At 43.1% G+C, this 16,404-nt stretch overlaps 2 protein-coding genes across 2 annotated transcripts; both read left to right on the forward strand.

Annotated features, from left to right (window-relative positions):
• Positions 1-1,350: 1,350 nt before the first annotated feature.
• On the forward strand, positions 1,351-2,298 carry LOC119250876 (taste receptor type 2 member 4-like). Its single transcript, XM_037518461.2, is given in 1 exon segment — positions 1,351-2,298. A coding segment is annotated over 1 exon segment (906 nt). The 3' UTR covers positions 2,257-2,298.
• Positions 2,299-12,799: 10,501 nt separating this feature from the next.
• On the forward strand, positions 12,800-13,747 carry LOC119254208 (taste receptor type 2 member 3-like). The gene has a single exon (XM_037521360.1). It carries the CDS (start codon positions 12,800-12,802, stop codon positions 13,745-13,747), a length of 948 nt encoding a protein of 315 aa, XP_037377257.1.
• The last annotated feature ends 2,657 nt before the right edge of the window (positions 13,748-16,404 follow it).

Here is a 16,404-nt window from a genome sequence, read left to right on the forward strand (position 1 = left end):
TAATTATTTTGCAGTGATCTATATCATAGGTAAGGAAGTAGAAATCCATGTGATAACATAATCTTCCCTTTCATCGCTGCTTTGCTTCTTCACTGTGTTTGCTTGTTTAACTCAGCTGGGTGCATCAGTCTGTGCCCACTAGTTTGTGCAAAAGGCTCTGTGAGCCCCTGGCTCTAACTCAGGGCTTCTTCTGGGCTTGCCTTCCTGTTGTCTGTCTTACGGGGCCTTGTGAATGTCTTCCCCCCGCTGTACCTGCTAGTTTTCCCATCTTACCCTCTTCCGTTGTATTCCTATATGAATTTGGTAACAGAACTTTGTATGCTTTGTCTCGTGCTGGTTTGGGGCGTGTGCTGGCTGTACGGGAAGTGCACCTTGGTTCCAGCCACCAGCTAGAGTAGACAAGAGATGCCATAGCCCTGCTCTCGCTTCTAGCCTTGGCCAGTGTCATTTACCAGCATGGTGTCCCCTTTGCTGCCTCAGCAGTTACGGAGCAATCAGGGGTTGAGTGGTCTGTTTGGCCACAAACCTATACCAAAGCATTACTGTGTATCTGGGACCAGAGAATGTTGGCGGTTAAATGCCCAACAAGAAATAGCCATGTGTGATGTAAGTATGCACTTGGCCTACAGTGGAAACGCGTGATGACTGACATTTACTTTCCAAGAAAAAGCAGATAATGGCAAATGATTGTGATGGCGCTGTATGTGTGTGACTGGTGAGGGAATACAAAGTAAAGGAATCACCATGAAACGGGAGGTCCGTGATCTGTTCGAAAACTGTAATTCATTGTAGGTGCTAAGGAATGCAAAGGTCATGTTGGCATGACTGGAATCCTAGCTAGAGACAATGACTGTAACAACAGATCGGAGGGGAGAGGGAAGTTGGACTTACTTTCTGTAGCTATGTGGTTGGGCGCTATGAGTGATTTTGGAATTCCTGCCTAATTTTGGGGTTGCTGTGAAGAAAAGCTGCATTCACTATGAATAGGGACGAAACGCTGGGGACGGGAAATCTGTCAATTGACTTGAAGGCCTTGGACCTGCCCTGTGTCCTCCATGCAGCTCTCCTGGTCTTGGGGAGAGCACTGCCAGGTTTACCTCAGCTGCCATAATGAGGCATTTCTAAGGAAAGCAGGATGTGAAGGAGAAGTATTAACGCCATTTTTGGAAGATTTGCATTCAGTAAAAGCAGCTGGCTCTTGACGCACTAATGACTCTTTTGCCACACTGGGCACTGAGGGAAACACAAGAAGGACTTGTCCTCCCGGGCTGGGCACTGCGGCTGGCACACTCCAGCCTTCCTCCTGCTCCCAGTATCGGCAGCACCACTCGGAATCCTCAGTGAGTCAAGATGCGTCACATAATGATTTTATCTGCTCGTATTCTCTCCTTGAGTTTTAGTTTTGTCGGGCTCATTGCCAGTCTGTTTATTGCAGTGGTCAGTTGTAAGACTTGGATGAAAAACCATAGAATCTCCAGTTTCGACAGGCTCCTGTTTAGCTTGGGCATCAACCGGTTTCTGATGCTGGGATTGTTTTTTCTGAATGTTATTTGCTCCTTCATTTTCCCAAAGGATGTAAGGCCAGTGCCTGTAACCATTTTTACCTTGTTGTGTTGGATGTTTTTGGACTCTAATAGCCTCTGGTTTGTAACTTTGCTCAACGCCTTGTACTGTGTGAAGATCACTAACTTCCAACACTCAGTGTTTCTGCTGTTGAAATGAAATCTCTCCGCAAAGGTCCCCCAGCTGCTGCTGGCCTGTGTGCTGATTTCTGCTATTACCACGCTCCTGTATCTTGTGTTCTTACAGACATCACCCCATCGTCCCCATGAATCGATGGCTGGGAGAAATGGCACGGAGCTTCATATCGATGCAGACGTCTTGTTTTTCGTGACCTCTTTAATGTTGAGTTCATTTCTGCAGTTCATCATCAATGTGACGTCTGCGTCCCTGTTAATCAATTCCTTGAGGAGACATGTACAGACGCTGCAGAGAAGCACCACTGCTTTTTGGAATCCCCAGACTGCAGCTCATGTGGGTGCTATGAAGCTGATGATCTATTTCCTGGTGCTCTACATCCCCTATTCCGTCGCGACCCTCTTCCTTCATCTGCCTTCTCTAGGAGGGGGGCTGGAGGCCAGATCCCTTTGTATGATTATCTCCACCCTTTACCACCCAGGACATTCTGTCCTCATTATTCTCACCCATCCTAAACTGAAAACAAAAGCAAAGAAGATTCTTTGTTTCAACAAATAGTGAAATTTCAATATCCAGTGGTGCTGGAGTCACCACATAGTTAGGGAGCAAGATTTTCTGTACTATCAGAGTTCCCTGAGATTTGAGAAGTTAATTTTTCTAATTGGGATCTGACTTCCTATGTGTGTGAGTGCTTGAATTCAGTTCAATTTGCATTACTTTTTCTAATATTTAAAGTCAGATACTTTATGGAATTTAAAAAATATTATTTATCATGTATTTTGTGTGGGTGTTGTATCCCTGTGTAATAGATTCACCACTTATTTCCATTGACTATTGAAGTTTAATGGGAAGTTTCCTCAATTAAGCAAACCATTATAGTTCATATTCCTCGCTAAATTTTTGAGCTTTTTCAAGGTGTCCGGGTAGGGGTGAATGGTTGTTGAGTCCACTAGCCTAGTTTAAAGTACAGGTACAAAGATGAAAGGAAAAGCAAAAGTTTCAAAGAGCAAAGGGAGGAATGAATGGTGAAGGGAAATAGGTATGCACTGTGGCAGATGTACAGAAATGGCGTCCTTAACTTGCTTGATGTAACGAAGCTATTAGTAGCAAGAAAGTGTAGAACTGAATTTGTAGGTTTATTCTGGCAAGAATCGAAAAGCTAGAGTTGATATGTGGAGGGAAGTGATAGGTGTTCCTGAATCCCATATCAGGATGGTTCCTAGTATGTTAAAACCCGGTGATGTATCCTAAAGTGAAAAGGATGTGTCAAATGGCGGAATTAACACAATCTGAGTGCACATTTACCAGAGCTTGTATCTGATCCCATAAATGGAATACAGTGGAAAGCCTAGGGAATCATAGGACTGGTGGTGGAGTGCCTGGGGGTGGTGATCTATGTCTTCTGTTTATAAATTAGTACATTGATATGTGGACACTGCACAGTTTTCTAGGAGAATATTTTTTTTTTGGGGGGACAATGTGGTGTTGTTACAAAGGACTGTGGCCACAGAGGAACAGAATGTGAACATGGAGTATTTACAAGTTTTGGAAAGGAAATTAGGGAGTAGTGATTTTTAGTTATACTGCTTTTTGGCGTTTATTAAAAAAACCTAAGAAATATTCATATATGTTAAAATAAGTAACCTTATTAAAATGATATTCTATATTAATAAAAAAATCCTGCAAATCCCCAATTTACAATTACGTTATTTTTTTCATTCTTCCCACAAAATTCTTGACTGCAGTATTCAGTAAGAATTATCTAAACCAGGGGCCTCCCTGGTGGCACAAGGGGTTAAGGCACAACCTATGAAGCTCTCAGCAGCCACTGCAGCATGAGTTCAATCCCCAGCCAGGGAGAAGACCCACATGGTGCAGCAGACCTCCCTGACTCCCCCGCAGCTCTTCTCAGCAGTGTATTTCAGTCAATCTGCCTGTTCTGTTCCCCACTCTGTCTCTGGTGAATCCTCTCACCCTCCACACATCTGGCCTGTACCCCAGTTCTTGTATGCATAAATAAATAAATCTTTTTTTAAACATTTATTAATTTATGCATACAAGAGCTGGGGTACAGGCCAAAGATGCAGGGGGTGAGAGGATTCACCAGAGACAGGGTAGGGAACAGAATGGGCAGACTGACTGAAGTACACTGCTAAGGGGAGCAGCGGGGCGAGTCAGGAGAGGTCTGCTGCGACATATGGGCTGCTCCCTGGCCGGGAATCAAACTCGTGCTGCAATGGCTGTGGTTAGCTTCATAGGTTGTGTCTTAACCCTTGTGCCACCTGGGAGGCCCTAAATAAATAAATCTTAAAAAAAAATTATCTAAACCAGTGTTTTATACCACAAAAACTGTAGGTATTCACCATACTATATTTGAATCTTACTTCTAGGTGTTATAAAAGCAGTAACCAGAGGGATTAAATCTACACCATGACATAAGAACTCTAAATGAGTCACAGAAACCCTCATGATCCCCCAATGTCAGTTTTTTCTTTCCCGCTTCTTTGTAGTATGAAAAATTTAGTTACCCAGAATTTGGGGAGCTACTTATACTTTATAGCTTCCTCTTATCTGTAGGTATTGCTGTGTGATCAAGGGCTGCCAACAGAGTGGGTAGAAGTGATGTGTGTAATTTCTAGATGTCACCACTATAATGGCTGTGCCCTCCCCCCACACCTTTCTTCTTCCTGTGGACTGGACTGCCCATGTAATGAATGGCCATCTTGGACCACACAGCTGAGGTATCTTTCTGGGGCAGTGGGGCAATTCTCCATCTTGGAGGGGACTCCGTAGTTCCTGGAGCTGCCACAGCAGTTCTGGAGGGTCTTCACCTTACCCCCAGGACTGTTCATGAGAGAGCAGTCTGCAATGTTTTAGACACTGCAGTTTTGGGTCACTATTGCCTTTTCAGTAACTTATGCTTTATCACAAATATGTACAATAATATATATGCTTATGAAGAAATAGTATGCAGTTATTTAATGTCTTAATATTTAAAGATCATTTTTGCATGGCATGAGAAAATATTGATAATATACTGTTAAGTGAAATGAAAATAAAAATGTATATATACAGTGTGATACTAGTTTTTGTAAAAAGTAATATGTTCATACATAGAAGAATACAAACAATTTTTTAAAAAAAGATGTATTTATTTATGCATATAAGAACTGGGGTGCAGGCCAGAGGTACAGGAGGTGAGAGACAGAGTAGGGAGCAGAACAGGCAGATCTTCTGAAATACGCTGATGAGGGGAGCAGTGGGCCCGACAGGAGAGGTCTGCTGAGCCATGTGGGTCAGCTCTCTGGCCAGGATTGAACTTGTGCTGTGGCAGCTGCGGATAGCTACACAGTGCTGAGACTTAACCCCTTGCGCCACCAGGGAGGCCCCACAAACAATTATTTTTAGGTAGAGCTTTAAAATTTTCCCCCAGGTTTTCTAAAATTAGCATAGATTTCCTTTGTTATCAGAAATAGACATGCTGTTAATTATTTTGCAGCATATAAACACTCCTCCATCCATCCATTCATCCATCCATCCATCCAGAGGTCACATATAGGATGTTCTGATTTCAACATCCATTTTCTACTCACTAAGAAAGACTAAGAATCATTAGTCTTTCAGATTATCTGAGTTCCTTTTTCTTGTATTGTCAAAGTTCTACCAATTCATTTCTTCATTTTCCTACATCGTTTTTATTTCCCTCCCCCTCTAGATTAGATGTTCTGTTTTTAATTAGGACTTACTGTAGAACTGTTTTTGCTATTTTAAGAACGTCTTCAGACTTTTTAGGCATTTGCCCAATGTGATCCTTGGGCGCAGTTTGAATAATGCTGCGTGTTTGGAATTTTGCTGTTTCCCATATGCTCTGTCACTGAGAACTTATAAAGCAATCATTTGAATAAAGCTTTTGGAGTTTATCTCTTTAAACTATGATAAAGTATAGGGTTTCTACTACAAATATGTGGTATCTTGCATCTCCCTACCCTGCCAGTCAGAAAAGGAGGGATGTTTAGAACTCTTAGGAATGACCACTTTCTGAAATGAAGGGTAGTTGCCGGACAGTGTCTGCAGACATCATCAAACATCCACTTTGGTAACTATAACTGGGAGGCATTGCCATAACTTATAACTGCTCAATAACAAGCTCAATATTGCATTATTTTATTGGTTCCTCACTCTGATAACTTCTTTGGTAAAGTTGGTATTATTACCTATTACACAGATGAGAAATCTGATACACAGACAGCTTAAATATTTAAGTAGCTCATATTAAGAAAGGTAGGGAAGGGTAGAGTCAGAGCTCAACTCATCTTCTATTTCTAAAATTTATCTTTTTTCCATTATCCCACAAGATAGGGGGAAAGACATAGGAACAAAGTAGGATTTTGCCCAGTACATAGCATTATTTCCTAGGGCAGAAAGAAGATATCCAAGATGATATCTGAATCAGGATTTGTTCAGCCTGAAAAATACCCACAAATATCTGTCTATCTGTCTAGGTGTAGTGGGTGTGCGTGTGAAAATCTGTTGAGTACTTTGTTTCCTTAGGTGAAATATATGTTACAGTGTCTTGTAGACATTGGACTTTGAAGTCTTGAGACTTATATGTGTTTTTAAACCAATAGGTAGTATAATTTAAGGAGAAACTGTTTTAAAATTTCTTTTGAATGCTGCTACTTGAGAAGGAATAGGCCAATGCCAATAGAAAGATGATGAAAAAGTAGATACAGCTCATGTACAACTAAATGAAATGTTAACTATTTCAAGAATTTTAAGTTTCTTTTTTTTTAGAAGTGGGGTACAGTCCAGAGTCACGGGGGTGGGGGGTGTGTGTGTGAGAAGATTCACCAGAGAGCGCAGGGAGCAGAATAGGCAGATGTACCAAAATACACTGCTGGAGGGAGCCACGGGCGAGACAGGAGAGACAGGAGAGGTCTGCTGCACCATGTGGGTTGCTCCAGGCCATCGGGGATCAAACTTGCACTGCAAAGGCCACAGACAGTTTCACAGCACTGCGCTCAACCCCCTGCACCACCAGGGAGGCCCTGAATTTTATGTTTCTTTATAGTGCCTAAATTTCACCTAAGCATGTATGATTTTTGGTTTCCCAGATCATTGCTACCAGTGTTCTGCTGATGAGCTATATTCAGTGTTTCAATTGAAAAAAAAAAAAGGGATAAAGAGGGGCTTCCCTGGTGGTGCAAGGAGTTAAGCTTCAGCACTAATAGCTATCCACAGCTATCACAGCACGAGTTGATCCCCAGCCAGGGAGCTACCCACATGGTGCAGCAGACCTCTCCTGTCTCCCCGCTGCTCCCCTTAGCAGTGTATTTCAGTAGATCTGCCTGTTCTGCTCCCCACTCTGTCTCTGCTAAATCCTCCCAACATACCCCCCACCTCTGGCCTACATCCCAATTCTTGTATGCATAAATAAATAAATCTTTTTAAGAAAAAGGATAAAGAGGAAAGAAACATTAGTGTTTTAAAGCATGTATCTAATGCAACTTTTGGATAGCCTTAAATGCCAAAACATTCAGGTAAATGTGATGCTTACTTAGTGAAAGCATTTCAAATAACTTTCCAAGTGTTCTTTTTGACAAGTTAAAGCTGGAGATGGGCCCTCCAGTCTTGCTGACTGATTCTCAAAGGGCTGGATGAGTGAGAAGCATGAAAATCTGTTAGGAATTTTTTTTTTCAATATTTGTATGTCCTGCCTCCCATTGTTCCTGAGTGTGGAGTGTAAGAGGAAGTGGTGGTTTGACAAAACTCACCAGGAATTTGGATAATAAGTCCATGTCTAGTATTATTCCCTGAGAAAAACAGCATGAAAGCAAACTCCACAGATGTGTGAGAATTTGCGTGCCATGGAAATTACCAACAAGGAAATAAATGAGTTGATGGAGGTGGTGGAGGGGAGAAGGAAGGGCAGAGGATGGAGGGTAAGGAAGACCGCAGGGCGCTGGGCTTGGATTGCATACCATCCCTCAAACTGGTGGAGTGGGTGTGAGGTCCGTCTTGTGGGGAGGTGGTGTAGAAATAGCACACCAGAACGGTAACGGTGCACGGTGCTCTGGACTGTGGCTGTGTGGTACAGTGTAACTCAGCAGGAAGGAGCACATGGGGAGATGACTCAGTGTTGTTCTGGTTTCTTGCAAGTGAGTGTTGCGGCATAGGCACTCCAGTAAGGCCTCCCTTCATGATGTTTGCATACTACTTCAAAACGGAGACCTGAACTGGAATGGCATAAAACTGACACCATGAAGACCTTGGGGGAAATGTCACAGTTCGTGGGTTCTCACCTGTGCACTTACAATAGCAAGATGTGACCCAGCCTGAGAGTGCAACAGATTTATTTATAAGGGGGAAGTTGGGAGAGATAAGGAAAAAGTAAAGAATTTCTAAAGTCACAAATGGCTGTCTGTCCTATCCCACATAATGGCTGCGGTGTCCGGTATCCAAACCAAGAGCAGCTTGCACAGGATGGTGTTGTCTCTTTGTTGAGAGCCTGAGCTGGTGGCACACCAGTAAGTGGTGGACCAGGACCCAACTGATGGTGGCAGCTGGAAGTGGCCACAGGTGGCACTGCTGAGTGGCACCACAGTAGCCAGCAGCCACTGAAGGTTGGACTGGACAGTGTTGGAGGTAACAGCATCAGGAAGAGGTACCAGACATGCTGGAGGCAGGAGCGGTGGTCAGGCGGTGGTGCCCGAGGATCAGAAGTGGTGGACAGCTCTCCGAGATGGTGCCAGAGGACCAAGCGCTGGCAGACAAACTCTTTCAGAGGAGGTGCCAGATGATCAGACACCAGTGTTCAGCTCTTTCAGAGGTGCTGGGCACATGCCAGGGCACCTATGAGCAGTTAATGTGGAGACTGAGCTGGAGGCAGAAACAGCAGCCTGCAGTGTTGGAGAGCAGGCAGCAGCAACTGACAATTCAAGCCTAGAGTTGGAGAACTGAAGACAGGAACCGAAGGTCTTGAAGATCTGAAGTGAAGGATGTCCTAGGAAAGCATGTCTCAATGAGTCTGGGAGATCTGAGTGCCCAAATATGTCTGCTGCCGTGGCTCATACCCCTTTCAGGGTGCCCAGGTTTCACACTATTTCCTAAACTTGACCAGCACTGGTATGAGCTCAAGCCTGATGGTGCATCTTTAAAACCACTTAGGTTTTAAAACCCACTCCCCATCGGAGCTTCAAAACTCAGCCCTCTGCTGGGGTTAGCTGTCAAGCCCAGCTCATGCCAGGTGTAGTTGTGAGTACAAGGGGCCTACAGCAGAGCCAGGCGTATCCTGCTGCATCTCCAAGCCAGGAGTTGGGGCTCCTGTTAGAAAATAAAACCAAATGAGGTGGTTTCTTTCAAAGTCATCTAATATCTCCTTTATCTCATCCATGTTACAAGGAAATGTTGAACAGAATGATGTTATTTGAGAACATGCTGTATTGAGTTGTTTCATAACATTTCTGACCTATTTTAAATATGGGAAAATTTATTTGTTTCTGTTTTGCAGTATTTGTAGTTGGGAAATGACTATACTGATCTGAATCCAGATATCTCAGAGAAGAAATAATTAAGGGCCTCCCTGGCACAAGGGATTAAGATGCAGCACAATGAAGCTATCTGCAGCCACCTCAGCATGAGTTCAATTCCCAGCCAGGGAGCTGACCCATCAGGCACAGAAGACTTCTCTTGACTTGCCCGCGGCTCCCCTCAGCAGTGTATTTCAGTTGATCTGCCTGTTCTGTTCCCTACTCTGTGTCTGGTGACTCCTCTTAGCCTCCACACCTCTGGTCTGTACCACAGTTCTTGTATGCATAAATAAATAAATCTTTATTTATTTATATTATTTATATTATTTATTTATTTTTAAAGTTTTATTATTATAGTAAAATATTATGAGCATTCTTTTTTTTTTTTTTAAGATTTATTTATTTATTTATACAAGCACTGGATATAGTCAGAAGTGCGGGAGGGTAAGCAAATTCACCAGAGCCAGAGCGGGAAGCAGAGCAGGCAGACCAACAAAATACACTGCTGAGGGGAGCAGCGGGCGCAACAGGAGAGGTCTGTGCGCCATGTGGGACCTTTGCTGGGGGCCGGGGATTGAACCGGCGCTGCAGAGGCTGTGGGCAGCTTTGCAGCCCAGCACTCAACCGCTGCACCACCAGGGGAGGCCCATAAATAAATAAATCTTTAAAGAAATACTTCTCTTAAAGAAAAAGGAATAATTAAATACATTGGTATTATTCAGAAATATCTGTCTAACACTCACCATCCCTCATTTTCTTTGACTTCTGTGTGTTTTTAAAGACTTGGGGTGATCTGTCTTTCACCTTTCATCTTGCTTTCCAGAGGTGCTGGAATTGTGCAGAGCTGGCCCCCTTTCTTCGGATATAGCAATTGAAATCATTACATTTGCCTACTGTGAATAATAGTTGGCTTCAGGTGCTCTCCTTCTTCACTGAAAGGGGAGATTGAAGCGAGCAATCACCAGAAGGAAAGAATAAGATTAATTTAAGAATGCTGTTTTCTAGGCATCAAGCAACATCACTTTGCAAGTCCTTCATCATCATAGTAGCCCTGGGAGGTAAACGGTGACAACTGCATGTTAGTAAAGAGGTACTTGAGGCTCCAAGAGGTTCATGGATTTTCCTGGGGACACAGCTACTAAGTAGTTGGGCTGGACACTGGTGCCAGTGTAGCAGCGGGAGGCAAGCCCAGGTCTGTCCAACTTGGAGGCACACAGCCTTTCTGTGAATGACACAGGACCCTGTTGTACACGCCCTGGACTGGGATCTGGCCATGAGTTTTGTTCCACGGAGGCTGGGGCTGTCACGAACCTGTGAGCCCTGTGCTATGGATGGCGGTGTCCAGACAGCCCCGTCTGCTGTCTCTGTCCTTGATCTTTTCTTCACATGATCTTGCAACATTGGGGGAAAAAAACCTTAGTCTCCTAAGTCTCTGAGACATGCTGTTCTCAAATTGTTAAAAATGTGATTTTTATACAAACAGCTTTACAGACTGAGATGCACATATTTTTCAAAAGTGTAAAGTTTTCATTTTTTATTTTACACAAAAATTGTAAAGAGAGTACAGAGAATTCCCATATTCTTCTCAGTTTTTTGGAAGTTAACATCTTATAGAATCTGGCCCATTCATCAAAACTAAGGTGCCGGCACTGATACGTGAACTGTGATCTAAACTCCAATTCTAATCTCATCTGTTCCCCAGTCTTGTTCTCACAAGAGACGGGAGATACACTCTGTCTCCAGATACTCTTAGAAGTCTCAATGTGTAGCTTGCTTTTCCTTATTGGATAACTAAATGTCTCAGTTGCCTGCTTAGCCTTTCTTAACAGGAGGAGTAGTCTGTCAGGAAACTACCCTTCTCTTTCCTCTGATTTTTTTTTTTTTTGTGTGTGTGTATGTGTCCAAACCAGGCTTCCTGGGTACATGGCAGCCAGCAACCATGCTCCCCTTAAAGTTCTGCCTGGCATCTGGAGTTGGGTCCTCATGTCTGCCCTCAGAAAGTGTCCATAGAATCCCTGCCCTTCATGACGGTCACATCTCACCCAGGCTTTGTGCCAGTGGTGGAGCGTGACTGTCTCCTCTGCTCTTCACAGCCATAGCCAGAGTTCATTGGCCGCAGTCTTGCTGCAGGGTGAGGAGCAGTATGTGTGCTCCCTGGGCTGTGTGTTGCGCGCTACTGTGATCACATGCTTGGCCCACCGCCCGGCTCATAAAGCGCTCAGTAATCTGGACGAGTGGAAATCCAGCCTACAGTCCCAGCATGTTTTTATTACCAACTGAGGTGCCAGGAGGCAGTGGCTTCCTGCCACTTTCTAGGAAGCACTGGGACCAGACTACCCATTACAGAGCTCTTCCCATGCACCTGCTTTGGAACTGGCCTGAAGTTTTCCTCCTTCCGACAATTCCTCATTCTTACTTGCTCGCAGTCATTTATGCCTTGCTTTGAAATGTACTGGCTTTCTTTTTTTATGTAGCCACACAACTTAACTTTGGGAATTAACTTTTAAGAATGGGATAGAAAATATTGGAGTGTCACACATATAGAATGGGAAAATAAAGTTTTGTGTTCCCAGTATGTATATTTTTATTTTTTTATAAATGTATTTAGATCATGAAGTATAAGTTTTATATATATAGTTTGAGGTATGTTTTATATATAATAAGTGTTCATATATAGTGATATATGTTTATATACACATATATAAGTTCATATGAAAATATGACTGTTGGTCATGTGTAAATTTGTAAGGCACCATATTAGATAAATAAGCCTTCTTTGGTATGCATGGGTGATTTGGTCAGTCTTATATTATTGACTTATCAGTGAAGTGGTTTTACACTCTGAAAAAAAAAATACATATTTTGAAAAGTTTATGTGCTGTTGTTTCTCTTGTTCATATTGTTGTCATTCACACATTAAGATAGTTAGGGATTTTTTGATGATATGACTTCTAGAGAGGTTAGAGCTACCTCATGTAATTGATCCTCCAGAGGCAAAACTATTAATTCTAGTCCCGCACCAATGGCACCGACTGAACTTCTACTTTGTGCACTTAAATCTCCCTTCAGGGTAACCTTGGTGAAACCTTATGGTGGAATTCTGATTTTTTCCTCTCTCTGTGTGGCCTCCCTGAGGCCCCCTATCCTGAGAATTGAGACTTCTCACTCTTTAAGAGATGCTGTATGACTCTCTGGTGACACCTTTCTGTTCTGGGTGGCTCAGAACTCTGCCCCCTTTGAAATTGAGCCCAAGGCCTCCATCTTCGCTATCACACAGATCTCTTCCTTCTCTGTGTGACACCAGACACTACTCCATTTGCATGTTAGCAAAGAGCTTCTGAGTTTCAATTATAGTTGGAACGTGACAATCCATGTCATCTGTGAAGAGGACAGAGTGACCAGGAAGAAGCAGAGGGAACACACTACACTGTGCTCTACAGCAGCCTCATTTGGGCAGAGACAAGTAACAGGTACTGTGAAGCCGTAGGTAGACTGAGAGAGAAAAATTTCAAATCGGCAAGGAGATTGCCCATCAACAGGAAGAACAAGATCAGGCCTGCCTAGCAGCTGACATGATGGGACTCACAGAGTGCCTGTTTCTGCTTCTGTCCACCACACAGTTCATCCTAGGAATGCTGGGGAACGGCTTCATTGTGTGGGTCCATGGCAGTAGTTGGCTCAAGAGCAAGAGAATCTCTTTGTCTGACTTCATTGTCACTACACTGGCTCTCTCCAGGATTGTTTTACTGTTTTCTCTCTTGGCTGATGGAGTTTTAATGTTGTTTCCTTCCAAAGTAGGTGATAAAGGAATAGCAGAGCATTTTCTTGAAATTATCTGGACTTTTACAAATGATTTGAGCATTTGGCTTGTCACCTGTCTCAATACCCTCTACTGCCTGAAAATTGCCAGTTTCTCTCACCCCACATTCCTGTGGCTCAAGTGGAGAGTCTCCAGGTTGGTTGCATGGATGTTGCTGGGTGCTCTGCTCCTGTCGTGTGCAAGTGCCACGTCTCTGATCCATGAATTTAAGATCTATTCTGCTTTGATTGGAGTCGATGTCCCAAGGAATGTGACTGAGCACTTCAGAAAGAAAAGTGAATATGAACTGATCCACGGGCTTGGGATACTGTGGAACTTTCCTCCCCTAATTGTGTCTCTGGCCTCCTCCTTTCTGCTCATCCTCTCCCTGGGGAGGCACACGCGGCAGATGCAGCAAAATGGCACCAGCTCCAGTGACCCAAGCACTGAGGCCCACAAGAGGGCCATCAAAATCATCCTCTCCTTCCTCTTTCTCTTTCTACTTTACTTCCTTGCCCTTTTAATGATATCATCCAGTCATTTCCTACCAGGAACTCAGATGATTAGGATGATTGGAGATATAATTAAAATGTTTTATTCCACTGGCCACTCATTTATTCTCATTCTGGGACACAAAAAGCTGAAGCAGTTGTTTGTGGAGATGCTCTGGTGTGAGCCTTGTTATCTGAAGTGTGGGTCCAAGGTGGCCTTTTCTCCCTAAGTGGCAGAGTGTGGCAGACTTAAGTGGCCTGTTCAGCCACCATTATGGTTAACTGCAGTTCTGTGTTCCTATACAAAGGTCAGAACTTCCCAGTCAATCAGTCATATGAACCAAACCTTTCAAGGTGCCTTTCAAATCAATCAAGAGCAGAAAGCTTGATCACTCTGGGGAGGGTATGTATCATGAGGTATGACCGGGAATGCCCGGGGGCCAAGGACCGATGTATGACAAGGGACCCCAGAAGCTGATCAGTGGAATGCCTTGTTGCTAAGATTACGGCCATGTTTGGGGGCCTGAGGTCTGGTTTCGATGACAACTCTCGGTCATCAGGCTGATAACATGGTCAGCGGACTCATGTCTCCCCAAGCCCTAATGACATTCCTTAGTGTTCCCCATATGATTTTCTCCTTGTCCTTCTAATGCACGTAGCTGATGCTGTATGATTATTCTCTCAATAAAAATGGCCAGGATCTTGCTCTCAAGCAGCATCCTGCCTTGTGCAGCCTGCTCCACGACTCCCGTGTCTTTGTCAGCGTGGTGTTGCCTGTCGCAACAGCAGAGGGTCCAGGAGGGAACAGACACTGCTGCTTTGCCCCTTCCTGCTGGAGGATGCTTCTCATGGCCTCTCTGTCTGGTTGTTTTGGAGGGAGAAACAGACTTTGGCAAATGTCAGTATAGTAAAAACACTGTCATTATATAACTGTGGAAATGTATTTTAATTATTACTAGCTCATTATAATAAGCTAGTTACTAGGTTTAATTTAAACGTTATATGATAGTGATAAGGTGATTTAAATAAAACAATATAGTGGCCTGGAGGAAGAGGACAAAAGCATAGTGGTCCCACAGACGTGGGTCAGAATTCAGTTGCTTTCCTTTTTCCAAGATTTTTGACATTTGGCAATTACTTTTATTGCCTCTTTGGTCTTTTCTTCCCTCATTTAAAATGTGATTGTGACATGAATCTCAGGTGTACTAGAGATTGGTGAAGTGACGTGTGTCGGCGTATTCTATGCAGCACTCAGTAGGTGAAGCTATTGTGTTATTAACAGTGAATTGGGGACCTCCCTGGTGGTGCAAGGGGTTAAGCATAGCACTATGAAGCTATCCTGCAGCCACTGCAGCACTGAGTTTGATCCCCGGCCAGGGAGCAACCCACATGGCACAGCAGACCACTCCTGTCTCACCTGCTGCTCCCTCAGCAGTGTATATGAGTAAATCCGCCTGTTCTTTTCCCCACTCTGTGTCTGGTGAATCCTCTCACCCCCCCGCACCTCTGGCCTGTACCCCAGTTCTTGTATGCATAAATAAATAAATCTTAAAAAAAAAACAGTGAATTGTCTAGCACCAGCAGTTCCCCAGGATACCAGTTTCTAGCAAACTGTTATGACTGTCAAAAACTATGAAATAAAATGAAGGCCATTGGGTACGAGATTCAGTGCAGCTTGGTAGTGAAGTCATTTCATTTCAGTAGTTCTTGCATTCCTTTATTATTATGATTTTGTAGTAATTTTTAATTTTTCAGAATAAGCAAAGTTTTTTTTTCTCTCTTTTTTTTGTGTAAGCAGTTTTTATTTAAAATTAACCAAGATGCATATCTGCTTTAAGATTTCACAGCTTTAAAAAACAATATAAGCAGTTTTATGAGTTTAGTTAATTTTATTTTAAAGAAATTACATAGATATTAATTTGCTTTCACTGGACAGCATCGACATATCTTTTTTTATATTAATTTTTTTATTTTTTACATCATTGTTCATTTTTAAACAATATCTGCTATTCCCCCACCCCCTCAGGTGTAGTCCCCATAGCGTTTCCTTCACCAGTGCACCCATGCACCATCACCTCAGTCCCCTGTGCTCCTCCCTCCCTCCGATCTCTCCGGCCTCCTCCCCTGCAGGATGTCTCTGGTTTATAATTGTCCATTTTTGCTTTGTTGTGTTTTGTCCTGTTATTATTTTTTTTACACTGAGACAGCATTGACATATCAACAAGTATATTGTTGCTTAAGACCATGAAGGAGTCTCAAACTTGTGAATATGTGCAGTTGGGACACGCAGTAAATCTAGCGTTTATGGGCTCTTAGGTGTAGATAGTTGAGGCTAAGAATGTGGACCCTGAAACCAGACCACCTGGGCCCACATCCTGACCCTGGCTTTTATGAACTGGGTGGTCTTGGGGATGTTTCTAAACCTCCCTCTGTTTCACTTTTTCCTCATTTATAAAAGGGGGACAGTAGTAGTGTTTTGTGATATGTTGTTAGGAGGAATTAGTGAGGTATCATGAAAAATGCTTCAAGTCCCACATGGAATAAACTGTCAGTAAATGTGGCTGCTATGGTTGTTATTTTGTGAATGGGATTGTGTTTTGAAGGGTCAACACACTACTTGGCATTTGGTCATATGGAATCCCGAATTAATTTTAGGATTGTTCTTATATTTACGTATTTGTTTCTAAAATTATGAAAATAAAATATCTTTTGATCTACACTGTTTACTTTCAAATGGATACTTGCCTCTTGAAGCTGCTAGGGAAGTTCGTAAATCTGACTTAACCTAAAATGATCTTTTGAAAATCTGCATTTGAAACTTGAAAGAATGATTTGATAATTCATTTAAAATTCTTAAAAAATAAGGATTCAGAGATGGGTGCGTCTG

This window comes from Talpa occidentalis, unplaced genomic scaffold (assembly GCF_014898055.3).
Source record: "Talpa occidentalis isolate TD23 unplaced genomic scaffold, MPIMG_talOcc4v2.1, whole genome shotgun sequence".
NCBI lineage: Eukaryota > Metazoa > Chordata > Mammalia > Eulipotyphla > Talpidae > Talpa > Talpa occidentalis.